Raw genomic sequence first — 16,138 nt, 5'->3', positions numbered from 1 at the left:
AGGTCGTAAGGAAGGAAGCATTATCAGTATTGGAGCAGGGTGTTAGTGCTTGATTCGAGATGGGTACATTGAGAGGGATGGTGGATTGAAAAAGGGAAGGAGAAGAAGAGAGAGAGGGGTCAGGGGTTAGGAAGATGGGACGGATCGAAGCGCCTACCTTGACACTGTTTATTGGCATGATGTGATTTCAAAAGCTGTGGTGCAAAAACAAGCAAATCATATTATAAAAGGGATGAGAGAGAACATACATGTAACATACATGTACAGGCCATGATGGAATGACAACAAACAATGCAACTATGATTTATTAGTGTTCTAATCTGATCCTAGATTAGCGGTGAGTTACCTGCTCATTGAACTTGTCCAGTTCCTCTAGCTGTTCTTTCTGCGACTTCTCCAGTGTCTCCATCTCCTTCTGATGCTTCATAGCCAACTAGAGATGGAGGGAGGGAGGAAGGGAGATGGAGGGAGGAGAAAGATTTTATTGTATTATTTTACTCACTTTTATTTATTCAGGGGAACCCAATTGAGACCAGTGTCTCATTTACAATGGTGCCCTGAAGACACAAATTACATCAATACAGCAACAACAGAAATAAAAACTATAAGACAGCTATAAATATATTACATCAGGTTATTACAAGTAATAGTCAATTGAAACAATAACACACTTCAGTGAACTCATTTAACAACTGAGTTTTAAACTGCCTTATCGGCACCAGGGAATCCAGGTGTAATTTGTTTTGTAAGGTATTCCATAACTGTGGTGCATTCAAACTAAAGGCAGATTTACCTAACTTTGCAGAGACAAGCGGGACCTCAAGAGTTAACCAACCCTGCGAACGGGTTTGGTATCTCATATTTTTATATTTCAACAGGGAAATTAGGTATGTTGGAAGGTTGTGGAGCAAGAGATAGAGAGAGGAGAAAGATGGAGAGAGGAGAAAGATGGAGGAAGGACTAAGAGTCATTTACATCAACACCAACATGTATCGGCTAAGCAAACCATTACAAGGCTAAGGCCTTAGTTGATTCACCTCGACAGTGTCACATCATTAGAATTAGTAGAAGATAGAACACCAACCCTTTTCCTCTCCTCAAGGAACTTTTTGGTGTTGCTGCTGTTCAACTCTCTAACTCTCCTGTGAAGAGAACGAGAGTGAGATTATAAGATTTTTTATAATTTATCAAGAAGTACAGATACAGTGTAGCCCTTTCCTGCAGTCAAATGACCAAATTGCCCTCTAGTGGCTTCATGGGTGGAATGTTATTAATATTTCTCATAATTTTATTTCTATGTCAAACGGTTTTGTTATATTTCAGTCTTCTGTGATGTACAGTACCAGTCAAAAGTTTGGACACAACACTTTATTTTTACTATTTTTTACATTGTAGAATAATAGTGAAGACATCAAAACTCTGAAATAACAAATATGGAATCATGTAGTAACCAAAAAAGTGTTAAACAAATCAAAATATATTTTATATTTGAGATTCTTCAAATAGCCACACTTTGCCTTGATGACAGCTTTGCACACTCTAGGCATTCTGTAAGTCGCTCTGCATAAGAGGGAAAAAACTGTGTTCGTTGGTTCGTTGTTGTTGTAATATCACAAAAGGACGAGGCAGTTTCACCATTAAGGATTCCATCTTTAAGGGGTGTTCATAGGGGATGCATAAGACCTACATAGTCTATTTTCATCCTGACATAACCTACAGGTAACTACAGGTAACTGCCAAAATAATGGAAAAACTTGAGTAAATGAGGGATACAAAGTACACTGAACAAAAATATAAACGCAACATGCAACAATGTCAAAGATTTTACTGAGTTACAGTTCATATAAGGATATCAGTCAATTGAAATAAATTAATTAGGATTTCACATGACTGGGCAGGGGCCCACCCACTGGGGAGCCAGGCCCAGCCAATCAGAATTAGTATTTCCCTACAAAAGGGCTTTATTACAGACAGAAATACTCCTCAGCACCCCCTTCCCCCTTAAGACGATCCGGCAGGTGAAGAAGCCGGATATGAAGGTCCTGGGCTGGCGTGGTTACATGTGGTCTGCGGTTGTGAGGCCGGTTGGACATACTGCCAAATTCTCTAAAACGACGTTGAAGGCGGTTTATGGTAGAGAAATTAACATTAAATTATCTGGCAACAGCTCTGGTGGACATTCCTGCAGTCAGCATGCCAATTGCACGCTCCCTCTTGATACATCTGTGGCATTGTGTTGTGTGACAAAACTGCACATTTTAAAGTGGCCTTTTATTGTGCACCTGTGTAATGATCATACTGTTTAATCAGCTTCTTGACATGCCACACCTGTCAGGTGGATGGATTATATTGGCAAAGGAGAAACGCTCACTAACAGGGATGTAAACAAATTTGTGCACAAAATTAGAAAGAAATAAGCTTTCTGTGCGTATGGATTTCTATTTCAGCTCATGAAACACGGGACCAACACTTTACATGTTGCATTTATATTTTGGTTCAGTATATATTGAAAGCAGGTGCTTTCACACAGGTGTGGTTCCAGAGTTAATTAAGCAATTAACATCCCGTCATGCTTAGGGTCATGTATAAAAATGCTGGGCATGCCATTATTTTGGCTACCATGGCTATGCCCCCATAGGTTGACAATCCCCCATCCACACGGCACGAGTGGTCACTGAATGGTTTGATGAGCATGAAAACGATGTAAACCATATGCCAGGGCAGTCTGTCACCAGATCTCAACCCAATTGAACACTTATGGGAGAGTCAGGAGCGGCGCCTGAGACAGCGTTTTCCACCACCATCAACAAAACACAAAATAATGGAATCCCTCCAATAGAGTTCCAGACACTTGTAGAATCTATGCCAAGGTGCATTGAAGCTGTTCTGGCTCGTGGTGGCCCAACACCCTATTAAGACACTTTATGTTGGTGTTTCCTTTATCTTGGCAGTTACCTGTATATTCTCCATGCAGTATAATTCAGTTAGTGATTTGTGGGCCCGGCAGTGTGACCCACCTCTCCCTCTCGGCCTTGTTCTTGATGGTCTTGTCCTGGCTGATGGCCTTGCTGTTCTCCATGGATGTCTTGGCCTGGTTGGCCCGCATATCCTTGCTCTGGCTGAGAGGGGACAACAACAAAGTCTGGTAAGGAACCTTATCAAGTACACATATACCTGACAGGACAAACTCACAGCTCAAAGTGCCCAAGATGGGTTCACATATCAGATAATTAGACATTCAAGGACATTCAGGGACATCATACTTAGAAAATACATCATGCATGTGTGTTGTCCCATGCAAAATCTTAGAATTTCCCGGTTTGAGCAGTAGTGTCAGTTGTTCTGGCTGTGTGCTACAGTTCGTGGATGAGTTTGAGATGTAGGGTTTACTTTGTGCGCCTTGCACATGTGAGTGCGCGTCTCTATCTCTCACCGTTCGTGGATCAGTTTGAGCGATAGAGTCTGTTGTTCCTGGACTCCGCTCAGTAGTTTCTTGAGGTGTTCACACTGTTGGACCACGTGGATGTCCTTCATATCCTGCTCAACACTGCTGTGGGAGTTGATCATCTCTGACCACTCCTTAGTGTGCTGGGCTGTAATATCCTTCACCTGTAGGGCACAGGATATACACTTACACCCTAAACACTTAAATACTATATTATCTCTGACCACTCCTTAGTGTGCTGGGCTGTAATATCCTTCACCTGTAATAAACACGTTACTTTAACACTACACATTCCTTAGTGCGCTACACTGTGATGTCAATAACCTAAACCCAGCAGTACAAACCAGTACATTCCAATGAGGGAGAACTAGAGTCAAACTAAACATTTTCCACTGCTCTCAGAGATGTTTGTATGACGGACATTGCAGGGTTACCTTAGCCTTGTGGTCAGTGGTCAGGCTCTCCACTTTACTCTCAGTCTCCTTCTTCAACTCCAGACAGTTGCTTTCTCTGTGGGGACGACAGAAAGGTACTTGTTAGCTAGGTGAGACATGGTAGAACATATTCACACCGTTTCTTGGTTAACCCAGAACTAAAATCTTGCGTAATTTGGTCCGCTGCTCAATTTACGTAGTCTGTCCACGAGAGATTAATTCACACCTAATGGCTTTGTGCAGGTGCTAGATATCCCAGAATGAATGTTTAAGTTCAATGTTTCTTTCAGCTTTTCATTATCATTGATTGATTGATTGATTGATTGATTGATTGATTGGCTGATTGACTGATCCTTTAGGTCCTGATATTTACCCTCGTTTCTTGATGGCCTTCTCCAACAGTTTCTCCTGTGTCAGCTTCTCCTTGTCGTGCTGAGCGATCATCTTGTCCACCTGGGTGCAGTGGGACTTCTGCATGATGGTGCGGTCCTGAGACAAAACAAGACATATGAATGACGATATCAAGTCAGAATTGATCTACGGTGAGATACAATTGCAGAAGGGAGATAGCTTGGTCCAACCTTTCTTAATCAAGTAATTCAGCATTACAGTCAGCCATATAGCTGAGGACTAACACCAATAAAACATCAGTAGAACATATTAAACTAAAGGCTACATCTGTTTAAAACATCAGTCTGAGTGTCATAACTGTTATGCAACAGAACAGGCAAAGAGGGCAGACTGGTTGCTATGGTAAACCTTACAAGAGTCCATCTCTTTTGTGTACAAACCTATTTCTTTTTCAAAAACACACAGGCTGTTGCATAAGACAGGATTTCATAAGGACAGATGTATTAGTGATTGAAGTCTAGCTAGTGTGTGTGTGTGTGTGTGTGTGTGTGTGTGAGAGGGTGGTCATCTTAGCAAGTCTCTGGTGAGATCAAAGAGAAACACTGTCCATCTTAGGTTACATGATGCTGTGTGTGTGTGTGGGGCAGGGGTCAGACAACAGTGGATGACGAATGGAAAGACCTCTCTCTCGCCTCTCTCTCTCGATCAATGTGTGGACCTCAGAATTAATTATCTGTCCTGGTCTGCTCTGGGACCTGTTAATATAAGAGCAGTCTAAAACATCAACCCACCTTTGCATGCTTCTTCTTTAAAGAGTTCAGTTCTTTCTGCTGCTTCTTAATCTGTTTAAGGTACGTCTTAGGAGAGGAAAAACGGATTATTGAAACCAGATTTAATTGACTAAATCAAAGGACAGCGAGTTAAAAAGAGACAGACTGTGTAAGGAATGACGGTGCTGCATTTCTCCCCTCTGTTTCTCCTGCAGGATCTATCTGACTGATGTAAGTGAATAAACAGACCTGATGAGAAACTAACAAACTGCAGAACCACTGGGAAAAGTGTTTTGGAAACCATAGGAAATGTGAAGGTTATGGTTAGAGATTCGCTAGTTTTCAGGGGCTAGTCTCTCACCTTCATCTGTTTCAAGTCATCAATGTTCACATGAGGCACGAGGGTATTTGTATCTACAAAGAGAGAAATGGAAAACGTCTCAATTGTACCAATGCTAGGTCTCAGATGGTGTGTGTGTGTGTGTGTGTGTGTGTCGTACCCTTCTTGGTCTCTGTGGTGTTGTTCTGGGCAGACTTAGAGGACTGAGCCGGGTCCGAGCTGGTCTGTGGCGTGACGTTGGCCTTCACGTTGGCGTTCACCTTCCCTTTCTTGTCGTTCTTCGAACTCTCGTTTGGCACATCTGCTATGTCACTCTGGAGAGAGGGAGGGGGTGAGAGAGAGGGCGACTAAGGATGGAATTCTTTCTCACGCACTTTGCAAAAACAAAGTCATTATCGCATTTCCATATAGATGGAGAGATTGAGTGATATTTTTCCTTTTCACCTACCCCACCCTAAGAACATTTTATTATCCAGGGACTTGACTAGTGACAACACTAGGTAGCTCCTAAGACTACTAAACCAGTAGCCAAAGAAATTCAACATAAGCCAACATAAGACTTATCCCATACAGTGATTATATACTGTACGTGCTGTAGCCAACAATAGAACAGTTGACTACAGCAGCTACAGTGCATTCGGAAAGGATTCAGAGCCCTAGACTTTTTCCACATTTTGTTAAATTGATTAAATTGTTTTTTTCCCCCCTCATCAATCTACACACAATACCCCATAATTACAAAGTAAAAACAGGATTTTCTTTTCTTTTTTCAAATTTATTGGGGAAAAAACACACATTTACATAAATATTCAGACCCTTTACTCTGTCCTTTGTTGAAGCACCTTTGGCAGCGATTACAGCCTCAAGTCTTCTTGGGTATGACGCTACAAGCTTGGCACACCCTGTATTTGGGGAGTTTCTCACATTCTTCTCTGCAGATCATCTCAAGCTCTGTCAGGTTGGATGGGGAGCGTCGCTGCACAGCTATTTTCAGGTCTCTCCAGAGGTGTTCGATCGGGTTCAATCTGGGCTATGGCTGGGCCACTCAAGGACATTCAGAGACTTGTCCCGAAGCCACTCCTGCGTTGTCTTGGCTGTGTGCTTAGGGTCGTTGTCCTGTTGGAAGGTGAACCTTTGTCCCAGTCTGAGGTCCTGAGCACTCTGGAGCAGGTTTTCATCAAGGATCTCTCTGTACTTTGCTCCGTTCATCTTTCCCTCGATCCTGACTAGTCTCCCAGTCCCTGCCACTGAAAAACATCCCCACAGTATGATGCTGCCACCACCATGCTTCACCGTAGGGATGGTGCCAGGTTTCCTACAGACGTGACACTTTGCATTCAGGCCAAAGATTTCAATCTTGGTTTCATCAGACCACAGCTCAGTTGGTAGAGCATGGTGCTTGCAATGCCAGAGTTGTGGGTTCGAGTCCCACAAGGGGGCCAGTATGAAAATGTATGCACTCACTAACTGTAAGTCGCTCTGGATAAGAGCGTCTGCTAAATGACTAAAATGTAAATGTCGTGGTCTGAGAGTCTTTAGGTGCCTTTTAGCAAACACCCAGCGGGCTGTCATATGTATTTTACTGAGGAGTGGCTTCCGTCTCGCCAATCTACCATAAAGGCCTGATTGGTGGAGTGCTGCAGAGATGGTTGTCCTTCTGGAAGGTTCTCCCATCTCCACAGAGGAACTCTGGAGCTCTGTCAGAGTGACCTCCCTGACCTAGACCCTTCTCCCCTGATTGCTCAGTTTGTCCGGGCGGCGAGCTCTAGGAAGAGTCTTGGTGGTTCCAAACTTCTTCCATTTAAGAATGATGGAGGCCACTGTGTTCTTGGGGACATTCAATGCTGCAGACATTTTTTGGTACCCTTCCCCAGATCTGTGCCTCGACACAATCCTTGCTCTGACATGCACTGTCAACTGTGGGACCTTATCTAGACAGGTGTGTGCCTTTCCAAATCATTTCCAATCAATTGAAGTTACCACAGGTGGACTCCAATCAAGTTGTAGAAACATCTCAAGGATGATCAATGGAAACGGGATGCACCTGAGCTGAATTTCGAGTCTCATAGCAAAGGGTCTGAATACCTATGTAAATAAGGTATTTTATTTTTTTATTTTTAATACATTTGCAAACATTTCTAAAAAACAGTTTTCGCTTTGTCATTATGGGGTATTGTGTGTAGGTTGATGAGGAAAATGTTTTATTTGATCCATTTTACAATAAGCCTGTAACGCAACAAAATGTGGACAAAGTCAAGGGGTCTGAATACTTTCCGAATGCACAGTATACAGTGCAAGCCTAACAAAACCAACATTGATTGATCAAACAGGTGTTTGTACCGTTTCAATCCCCAGAGCTCTCATCTGGTCCGCTCTCTTCTCTGCTATGGACAGGAACTTCTTTGGGTCTGACAGGGCATCCACGATGGCTAGAGAGACGACAGATTCATCAATACACTGGACTAGGCCGGGGATGATACCAGTATCGCGATACTTGTTAGTATCGTGGCAAGGAAACAAAACACAAAGCGGATTTAATATCTTTATGTTGTCATCCAGAGTCACATTAATTTATTTTCCAAGCTATAGCACACAATATGTGACATACAGCAGGTTTTTAAAGGACCAAAGAGTTTGGTCTGCTTCGTGTTTTCATTTCTGCCATTAGAAAAAATATTGCGATACTGGTATCGTCACAGACCTAGACTACACTGGAAAAGACTTCAATGTAATGTGTTGTCATGTCTAAGTTGATGTTCTTGAATATGTCTGACAACGCCAATGAGGTTCCGTCGTCATTCAAAGTCTAAAGACAGTCAATACCCAGAAAGACAAGCAAAGATGACAACATTCTACTGTAGTCTAACATTCTATCATTCTATTGGACGAAACTGGGCAGGTATATATTTGAGTAGATATTATGAAAGCCTACTGCAAAAGACGGAGAATGACGCTCGCACTATTTGGATTTGTAACATTCACACATCCTTTCAACACTGCTTATGGGTTATAATCATAATGATTGCCCGGACCATGCCCCTGGACTTGGCTTAACGACTAGTCAATCTTGTGTATCTCCATGCCCGCGTCTGTCTATAAGTGACTATTACACCAGCTCTGCTACCATCATCATTTGCTCTGTGTCATTACTTCTGATGTAGAATACACTGTAGGGCAGGACACCCTGAGGGGAGGGAAGGAAGGAAGGAGAGAGGGAGGGACACCCAGTTTGTGTCCTTCCCTCTGTCTCTCCTCCTCTTCCTCTCCCTTTTTCTTCTTCTTCCTCGCTTTTCTATTTCTCCTCTATTTGCCTTCTTCACCCCTCTCCTCTCCTGTCCTCCCTCTCTCATCTCCTTCCCTCTCCCCAGAGCCTTCTGCATCCACTTCAGTATCTACTATGAATACATTGAATGCAGTTATAAATTGGACCTTGTGTGTGTGGTATGAAAGAGATAGACAAAGGACCAGCTGAGGAAGGGACAATGGAAGCTCATGTTCCCAGCACACACACACACACACACACACACACACACACACACACACACACACACACACACACACACACGGAGACCCATTCAGTATAGGCTAATAGGTTCTCCATACTCAGGTGTTTATGACTGAATAATATAGAGCTCAATAAAGTTCAATAGCACACATCTGTGTTGTATCTAGGCCAATTGGGGTTCACTCACACACACACACAAACATTATGTTCTTCTATCCTTGTGGGAACCTACAATTCATTAAATTAACTTCCAAAATCCTATTTTCCCTAACCCCTAACACTAACACTAAACCTTACCATAACCCTAACCTTAACCCTAAGCCGTAACCCTAACCCTAAACCTAACTCTTAGCCCTGAAGCTAACCACTAACCCCTTACCCTTACCCTAATTCTAACCCTACTTTTAACCCTAAACCTAACCCCTAACCCCTAAGCTTAAAATAACCTTTGTCCTCATGGGGACGTGGGAAATGTTCCCACGAGGGAGAATTGTCCTTATTTGAATATCCTTGTGTGGGCATTGGGGGATTTTAGGTCCCCACAAGGATAGAAGAACCAAGCCCCACACACACACACACACACACACACACACACACACACACACACACACACACACACAGCCTCTGCTGCCCCTAACCTACAATTCTGTACAGAACGTATATCTGTGTATTAGCAAGGGAGTGTGTGTGTCAGTGTGTAAGTGTGTGTGTCTCCTCACCTCCGAAGCCTTCGGGTACGTAGGTCTTGAGTACTATGTTACAGAAGACAGTAGGTAAAGACAGAGGCTTGTTCCCTTCATTGCGTAGAGAAATGTGTCTGTATCCTGCCTGTAGACCCTCCAATGGTAGGATCCTCTGACCTATCAGCTTATTATTGTCATCATACACAGCTATACGCAGCACAGCCAGGTCTGGTAGAATCACCTGGGAGAGAGGGAGGGAGGGAGGGAGAGAGAGGGGGGAGAGAGAGGAAGAGAGAGAGAGAGAGAGAGGAATGGGAGGGAGGGAAAGAGGGAGGGGGAGAGAGAGAGGGAGAGAGAGATAGTGAGAGCAAGACGGAGGGAGGGAGAGAGGGGAGAAGAGAGAGAGAGAGAGGGAAGGGGGATAGAGAGATAGTGAGAGAGAGAGAGAAAGGGAGACAGAGAGAAAGTTCAGATGAATTCATTTTTCACTAGAATCAGTCAGAGAGGCCTCCTGAGTGGCGCAGCGGTCTAAGGCCTCTGCATCGCAGAGCTAGAGGCGTCACTACAGACCTGGGTTCGATCCCAGGCTGTGTCACAACCGGCCGTGATTGGGAGTCCCATAGGGCGGCACACAATTGGCCCAGCGTCGTCCGGGTTAGGGGAGGGTTTGGCCGGGGGGGCTTTACTTGGCTCATCGCGCTCTAGCAACTCCTTGTGGCGGGCAGGGCGCCTGCAGGCTGACTTCGGTCATCAGTTGAACGGTGTTTCCTCCAACACATTGGTGTGGCTGGCTTCCGGGTTAAGCAGGCGGGTGTTAAGAAGCGCGGTTTGGTGGGTCATGTTTCGGAGGATGCATGACTCAACCTTCGCCTCCCGAGCCCGTTGGGGAGTTGCAGCGATGAGACAAGATCGAAATTGGGGAGGAAAAGGGGTCAAAAAATGTGTACAAATACAAATAGAGTAAGTACAGCAGAAACATGTTATGAGGACTGGATTTTCATTCAGCACTTTATATAAGAGGAACACACACACACAAACCCACATGAACGAACACACACAGTGTGAGAGACATTCACAGTGGGATACAGAACAGTGATGATAATAGCATATACCCAGCAGTGATGATAACATACTGTCTATAGGCTTTATACTGTATCTGTTTAGAAAAATAGCCCATAGACAAGGACATTACAGAACCATCAACTCATCAGCAAGCACACATACACACACATCCAGGGAATGGAGCTGTGTGTGTGTAGAATGGCCTTGCATTTGGAGATAAGAGAAGAGAGAAGGGGAGAGAGAGAGAGAGAGGGAGGGATGATTAATAATGGAAGGAGAGAGAAGGTGAGAGATAAAGGAGAAGAACAGTCAGGAGATGGGTATAACGTGTGTGTGTGTGTGTGTGTGTGTGTGTGTCTATGTGTGTATGTGCATGTCTAAACATGTGAACGTCTGTGTATAAGTGCGTGCAACTCTGAATGTATTTTGCCAGCACTGTGTGAGATGGCCTTCCTGATGGCAGTGTGTGTGTGTGTGTGTGTGTGTGTGTGTGTACGTCTCCAGAAGCACTGCGGCAGCAGGCTGTGATTGATGGTGTGTGTTGGAGCTGGAGTCACAGTCACGGCTGAGAGACTTCTTATTCTGCTGAGAGCAGCACTATCACACACGCGCGCGAGCGCACGACCAGCCAGTCTCCCCCCCCCCACATCCCGCTTTCTCTTTCCATCCTTTTCTCTCCACATCCTTCCCTCTCTCCTTTTATGTTCTACCTTTCTACTCCATCTCTCCTTTATTCTTTCGTTCGCCTTTAGTTTCTTCCCTTTATTTTCCCCTCTCTCCCTATCTTCTCCCCTCTTTCTCTCTGGTTCTCTCCTTCAACCTCCTACTTTTGTTTTCTATTCTAGTTCATCCTCATTCTGTCGCCCAATGTGCTGTATGTCCCTAACCTTCTCTTCCTCTATTTGCTCTCTTTTTTCTCTCTCTCTTTGTCTTGCCTTCTCTCCCTCATACTATGCCTCTGTTCCCCCTTTTCTTCCCTCGACCCCTTCTCCCCCCCCTCCTCTCTTTCTCTGCAGTAAAGACACACTGAGTAGCTCTGAGTACCACAGGGACATCAGCTCCACCCCGATCAACCACAACTCACCCACCCTCCATCCCTCCCTCCCTGTCTCCTCCCTCCTCCCTTAGGTGTTAAGCTCCAATACAGTACCTACCAGTAAACCGCCATGCACCACTGTGTGAACTACTAGTTTTCTCTTCCATTCTATTCTAACTCATGTTCTCTGTTCCCTCTTTCCTGTAGCTTTCCTTTCATATTCTATCCTTTCTTCTTCTCTATCTTCAGGCATTTCTCTCCTCTCTAATCCCTCTTTCCTCCTCTTCCATGCCTCGTTGCGCTCCTCCTCTCTCCCATCCATCTCTCTTCTCCCTCCCTCTGTCCTCTTTTCCTCTCCCATCCCTCCATCCTCTCCTCCTCCGTACCTTCCTGAAGACGAAAGGTTCTTCATTGTAGGCAGGGTTCAGGCCATTGTTCATCACCATACGCGTGCGGAACTCTTTGCGGATGGTGTCCGTGGGCAACCCGTACATGTCCACCTCCACGTAGGTCCCAATCTTCTTATCAGACAGGAACTGACCAGAAAACACCTGGGAGCATACACAACCAGTCAAACAACAATATAATAGAATACAATAAAATACAACTTTAAAAATGTGTTTCACTTTTTTGCCCATTAAGTTTTCACACAAGCAAGATTCTATTTTCTCTCTTCGTTTCTTCTTTATATAGTGATTATGTGCAGATAAACTACATTAAACGGCAACTACAGTGGCTTGCGAAAGTATTCACCCCCCTTGGCATTTTTCCTATTTTGTTGCCTTTACAACCTGGAATTAAAATGAATTTTTTGGGGGTTTGTATCATTTCATTTACACAACATGCCTACCACTTTGAAGATGCAAAATATTTTTTTCTTGTGAATCAAAGAAGAAATAAGACAAAAAACAGAAAACTTGAGCGTGCATAACTATTCACCCCCCCAAAGTCAATACTTTGTAAAGACACCTTTTGCAGCAATTACAGCTGCAAGTCTCTTGGGGTATGTCTCTATAAGCTTGGCACATCTAGCCACTGGCAAAACTGCTCCAGCTCCTTCAAGTTGGATGGGTTCTGCTGGTGACAGCAATCTTTAAGTCATACCACAGATTCTCAATTGGATTGAGGTCTAGGCCATTCCAAGACATTTAAATGTTTCCCCTTAAACCACTCAAGTGTTGCTTTAGCAGTATGCTTAGGGTCATTGTCCTGCTGGAAGGTGAACCTCCGTCCCAGTCTCAAATCTCTGGAAGACTGAAACAGGTTTCCTTCAAGAATTTCCCTGTATTTAGCGCCATCCATCATTCCTTCAATTCTGACCAGTTTCCCATTTCCTGCCGATGAAAAACATCCCCACTGCATGATGCTGCCACCACCATGCTTCACTGTGGGGATGGTGTTCTCGGGGTGATGAGAGGTGTTTTTGGTTTGCGCCAGACATAGCGTTTTCCTTGATGGCCAAAAAGCTCAATTTTAGTTTCATCTGACCAGAGTACCTTCTTCCATATGTTTGGGGAGTCTCCCACATGCCTTTTCGCGAACACCAAACGTTTTTGCTTATTTTCTTCTTTAAGCAATAGCTTTTTTCTGGCCACTCTTCCATAAAGCCTAGCTCTGTGGAGTGTACGGCTTAAAGTGGTCCTATGGACAGATACTCCAATCTCCGCTGTGGAGCTTTGCAGCTCCTCCAGGGTTATCTTTGGTCTCTTTGTTGCCTCTCTGATTAATGCCCTCCTTGCCTTTTTGGTGGGCGGCCCTCTCTTGGCAGGTTTGTTGTGGTGCCATATTCTTTCCATTTTTTAATAATGGATTTAATGGTGCTCCGTGGGATGTTCAAAGTTTCTGATATTTCTATATAACCCAACCCTGATCTGTACTTCTCCACAACTTTGTCCCTGACCTGTTTGGAGAGCTCCTTGGTCTTCAGGGTGCCGCTTGCTTGGTGGTGCCCCTTACTTAGTGGTGTTGCAGACTCTGGGGCCTTTCAGAACAGGTGTATATATACTGAGATCATGTGACACTTAGATTGCACACAGGTGGACTTGACTTAACTAATTATGTGACTTCTGAAGGTAATTGGTTGCACCAGATCTTATTTAGGGGCTTCATAGCAAAGGGGGTGAATACATATGCACGCACCACTTTTCCGATATATATATTTTTTTATTTCACTTCACCAATTTGGACTATTTTGTGTATGTCCATTAGATGAAATCCAAATAAAAATCAATTTAAATAATAGGTTGTAATGCAACAAAATATGAAAAACGCCAAGGGGGATGAATACTTTTGCAAGGCACTGTACCTCCATCTCCCTCTCTGTCCTGTGAACTTTGAACCCCTAACCTCATACCTGTACACTGCAGGTAGCAGCAATGACCCCATCCACAGGTGTCTCTGAGAAGGGGTCAAACATCCTGTCTGAGCGACGCATGAAGTCTGGCTTCAACAGATACCTGGTGGAAGAGAGCGGAGGAACGGTGGCAGAGCAGGGTCAAAACACAAACTCTAACTCTATGTTTAAACACTTTCTGCAACGTGCTAGTATAGTGTTTAGAAATGTGTTGTACAGTGTTTTCAGATCTTTTAACAGCTAAGTCTAAATCGTGTTGTAGATGAATGGATTGGTGGTTGTACCAATGAGTACACACTGATCATTAGTGCGATATCATTTGTATTACTGCTCACACTGTTACAGTGAGTAAGCCTGAATCCTAATGATGACTAGCATGATTGTGATCCTACCCTGCGTGCGTGGGAGTTGAGTTAGGATGGGAGACGCATTAGGAGAGACTGTGTGTGTGTGTATGTGTGTGTGTTTGAGAGAGTGAGAAGGGCAAATATTCCATGTATAGTGTGCGTATAAATGAATCTGACAATAGTTAAGGAGGAGAGACGCATTAGAAGCGCATTAAGAGATAGGGGTGTGTGAGTGAGTGAGTGTGTGTGTGTGTGTGTGTGTGTGTGTGTGTGTGTGTGTGTGTGACATTAGTTAAGGGTGAGAGTCACATTAAAAGCACATTAGGAGATAGGGGTGTTTCTGTCATTACTGATCTCCTCCCATATGAAATATCTGACATGAGGGGTGAAAGCCTAGCCCCAGGACAGAGGTAGAGAGAGAGGAGAGAAAGAGGGAGAGAGAGGGAGAGTGAGGGAGAGAGCGATAGAAAGGATAAGAGGAGGAAAGCGGGGAGCCCCATCAGTGAGATAGTGGCAGAGCGAGAGGAGCGCCGTCTCCTGCGATCCGATTGGCTCTGAGGAGGACAGTAGTTACGATCGCCGCCGGCAACCACTAATGAGATGTGACACGCTTTAATTGATGAGCTTTCAGAGAGGAGGGTGGAGAGAAAGGGATGGAAGGACTAGGAGGGATGGAGAGAGGATAAAGAGAAAGGAGGGAGGGAGGGAGGGACAGCAGTAACACCTACCCACAGGATCCATTGTACTCATACTTTCCCTGGTTCAACTGCATGGCCAGATCTAAGACAGGAGAGTCAGTTTAGGTGCTATTACAATGGAAAGCACAGACACACACAGTCACATGCAGACACACATACTCTTCTTGAAGTGTACACACACATTATGCCAACACAGATGACATTTTTCAGGTTGATTCAATTCATTTGTGACATGTTGATTTCTTCAACCACTAAAAGTCATAATCTGCAATGTTTCTGTTGCAAATCCCAGAGGGAGAGAGACGAGAGAATGGGGTTTTTCCACCTCACTGACATCTCTTCATCCTCTCCTCTCCTCCCTCTCTCTCACCCCCTGGCACTCACCCCCCTCCAGCCCTACACATGCCCACTCACAGGGGGCCATATGTTCCAACCCCATTGCCCTCAGACATGGGGCAGCATCTGCTAACTACAGGGTTGAATGTGTGTGTGTGCGTGTGTGTGTGTGTGTGAGAGAGAGGGAAAGACAGAAAGAGAGAGAGAGGGGGGGGGTTACAGCAGCATCTAGATAATCTGCACAGGTTCTGCCAGACCTGGGCCCTGACCGTTAGTCTAAAAAAACCGAATATAATGATATTCCAAAAAAGGTCAGGAAATCAGGATGACAAATATAAATTATATTTGGACACAGTTCTATTAGAACACACCAAAAATTACACGTATCTAGGACTAAATATCATCAGCACAGGTAGCTTTCAGATGGCTGTGAATGAGCTGAGAGACAAAGCAAGAAGACCATTCTATGCCATTAAAAGGAATATTAAAATCGAAATTCCAATTAGAATCTGGCTCAAAATGTTCCAATCAGTTATATAACCAATTGCTCTATATGGCAGCGAAGTTTGGGGTCCGCTCTCTAATACTGAATTTACCAAATGGGACAAATATCCAATCGAAATACTGCATGCAGAGTTTTGCAAGACTGTATTGCAAGTGCAAAGAAAAACTCAAAATAACGCATGTAGAGCAGAATTGGGCCAATACCCCCTCCTTATTCGAATAGAAAAAAGAGCCATCAAATTTTACAACCATCTAAAAACAAGTGACCCCAAAA

General features: G+C 44.2%; 1 protein-coding gene across 8 annotated transcripts in view; it reads right to left on the bottom strand.

The window, feature by feature from the left end:
* LOC121552187 (1-phosphatidylinositol 4,5-bisphosphate phosphodiesterase beta-4-like) overlaps nt 1-16,138 on the bottom strand; it is a 127,701-nt gene that overhangs the window by 3,743 nt on the left and 107,820 nt on the right. For 7 of the 8 annotated variants that reach the window (XM_045211317.1, XM_045211316.1, XM_045211319.1 and 4 more), the window contains 15 exons: nt 15,055-15,106; nt 13,980-14,082; nt 12,013-12,177; nt 9,565-9,769; nt 7,681-7,769; nt 5,501-5,654; nt 5,362-5,414; nt 5,022-5,087; nt 4,253-4,368; nt 3,880-3,955; nt 3,434-3,609; nt 3,018-3,119; nt 1,085-1,142; nt 347-433; nt 158-194 (listed from right to left, as the gene is read on the bottom strand). In XM_045211317.1, the coding sequence (XP_045067252.1) occupies nt 158-194; nt 347-433; nt 1,085-1,142; nt 3,018-3,119; nt 3,434-3,609; nt 3,880-3,955; nt 4,253-4,368; nt 5,022-5,087; nt 5,362-5,414; nt 5,501-5,654; nt 7,681-7,769; nt 9,565-9,769; nt 12,013-12,177; nt 13,980-14,082; nt 15,055-15,106 (1,539 nt within the window). The remainder of the gene's footprint in view (nt 1-157; nt 195-346; nt 434-1,084; nt 1,143-3,017; nt 3,120-3,433; nt 3,610-3,879; nt 3,956-4,252; nt 4,369-5,021; nt 5,088-5,361; nt 5,415-5,500; nt 5,655-7,680; nt 7,770-9,564; nt 9,770-12,012; nt 12,178-13,979; nt 14,083-15,054; nt 15,107-16,138) is intronic. The other variant, XM_041864909.2, reaches the window with a different exon arrangement.

Source organism: Coregonus clupeaformis, chromosome 36 (assembly GCF_020615455.1).
Source record: "Coregonus clupeaformis isolate EN_2021a chromosome 36, ASM2061545v1, whole genome shotgun sequence".
NCBI classification, from domain to species: domain Eukaryota; kingdom Metazoa; phylum Chordata; class Actinopteri; order Salmoniformes; family Salmonidae; genus Coregonus; species Coregonus clupeaformis.
The sequence above is the reverse complement of the archived record's forward strand: the minus strand, read 5'-3'. Positions and strand labels throughout refer to the sequence as shown.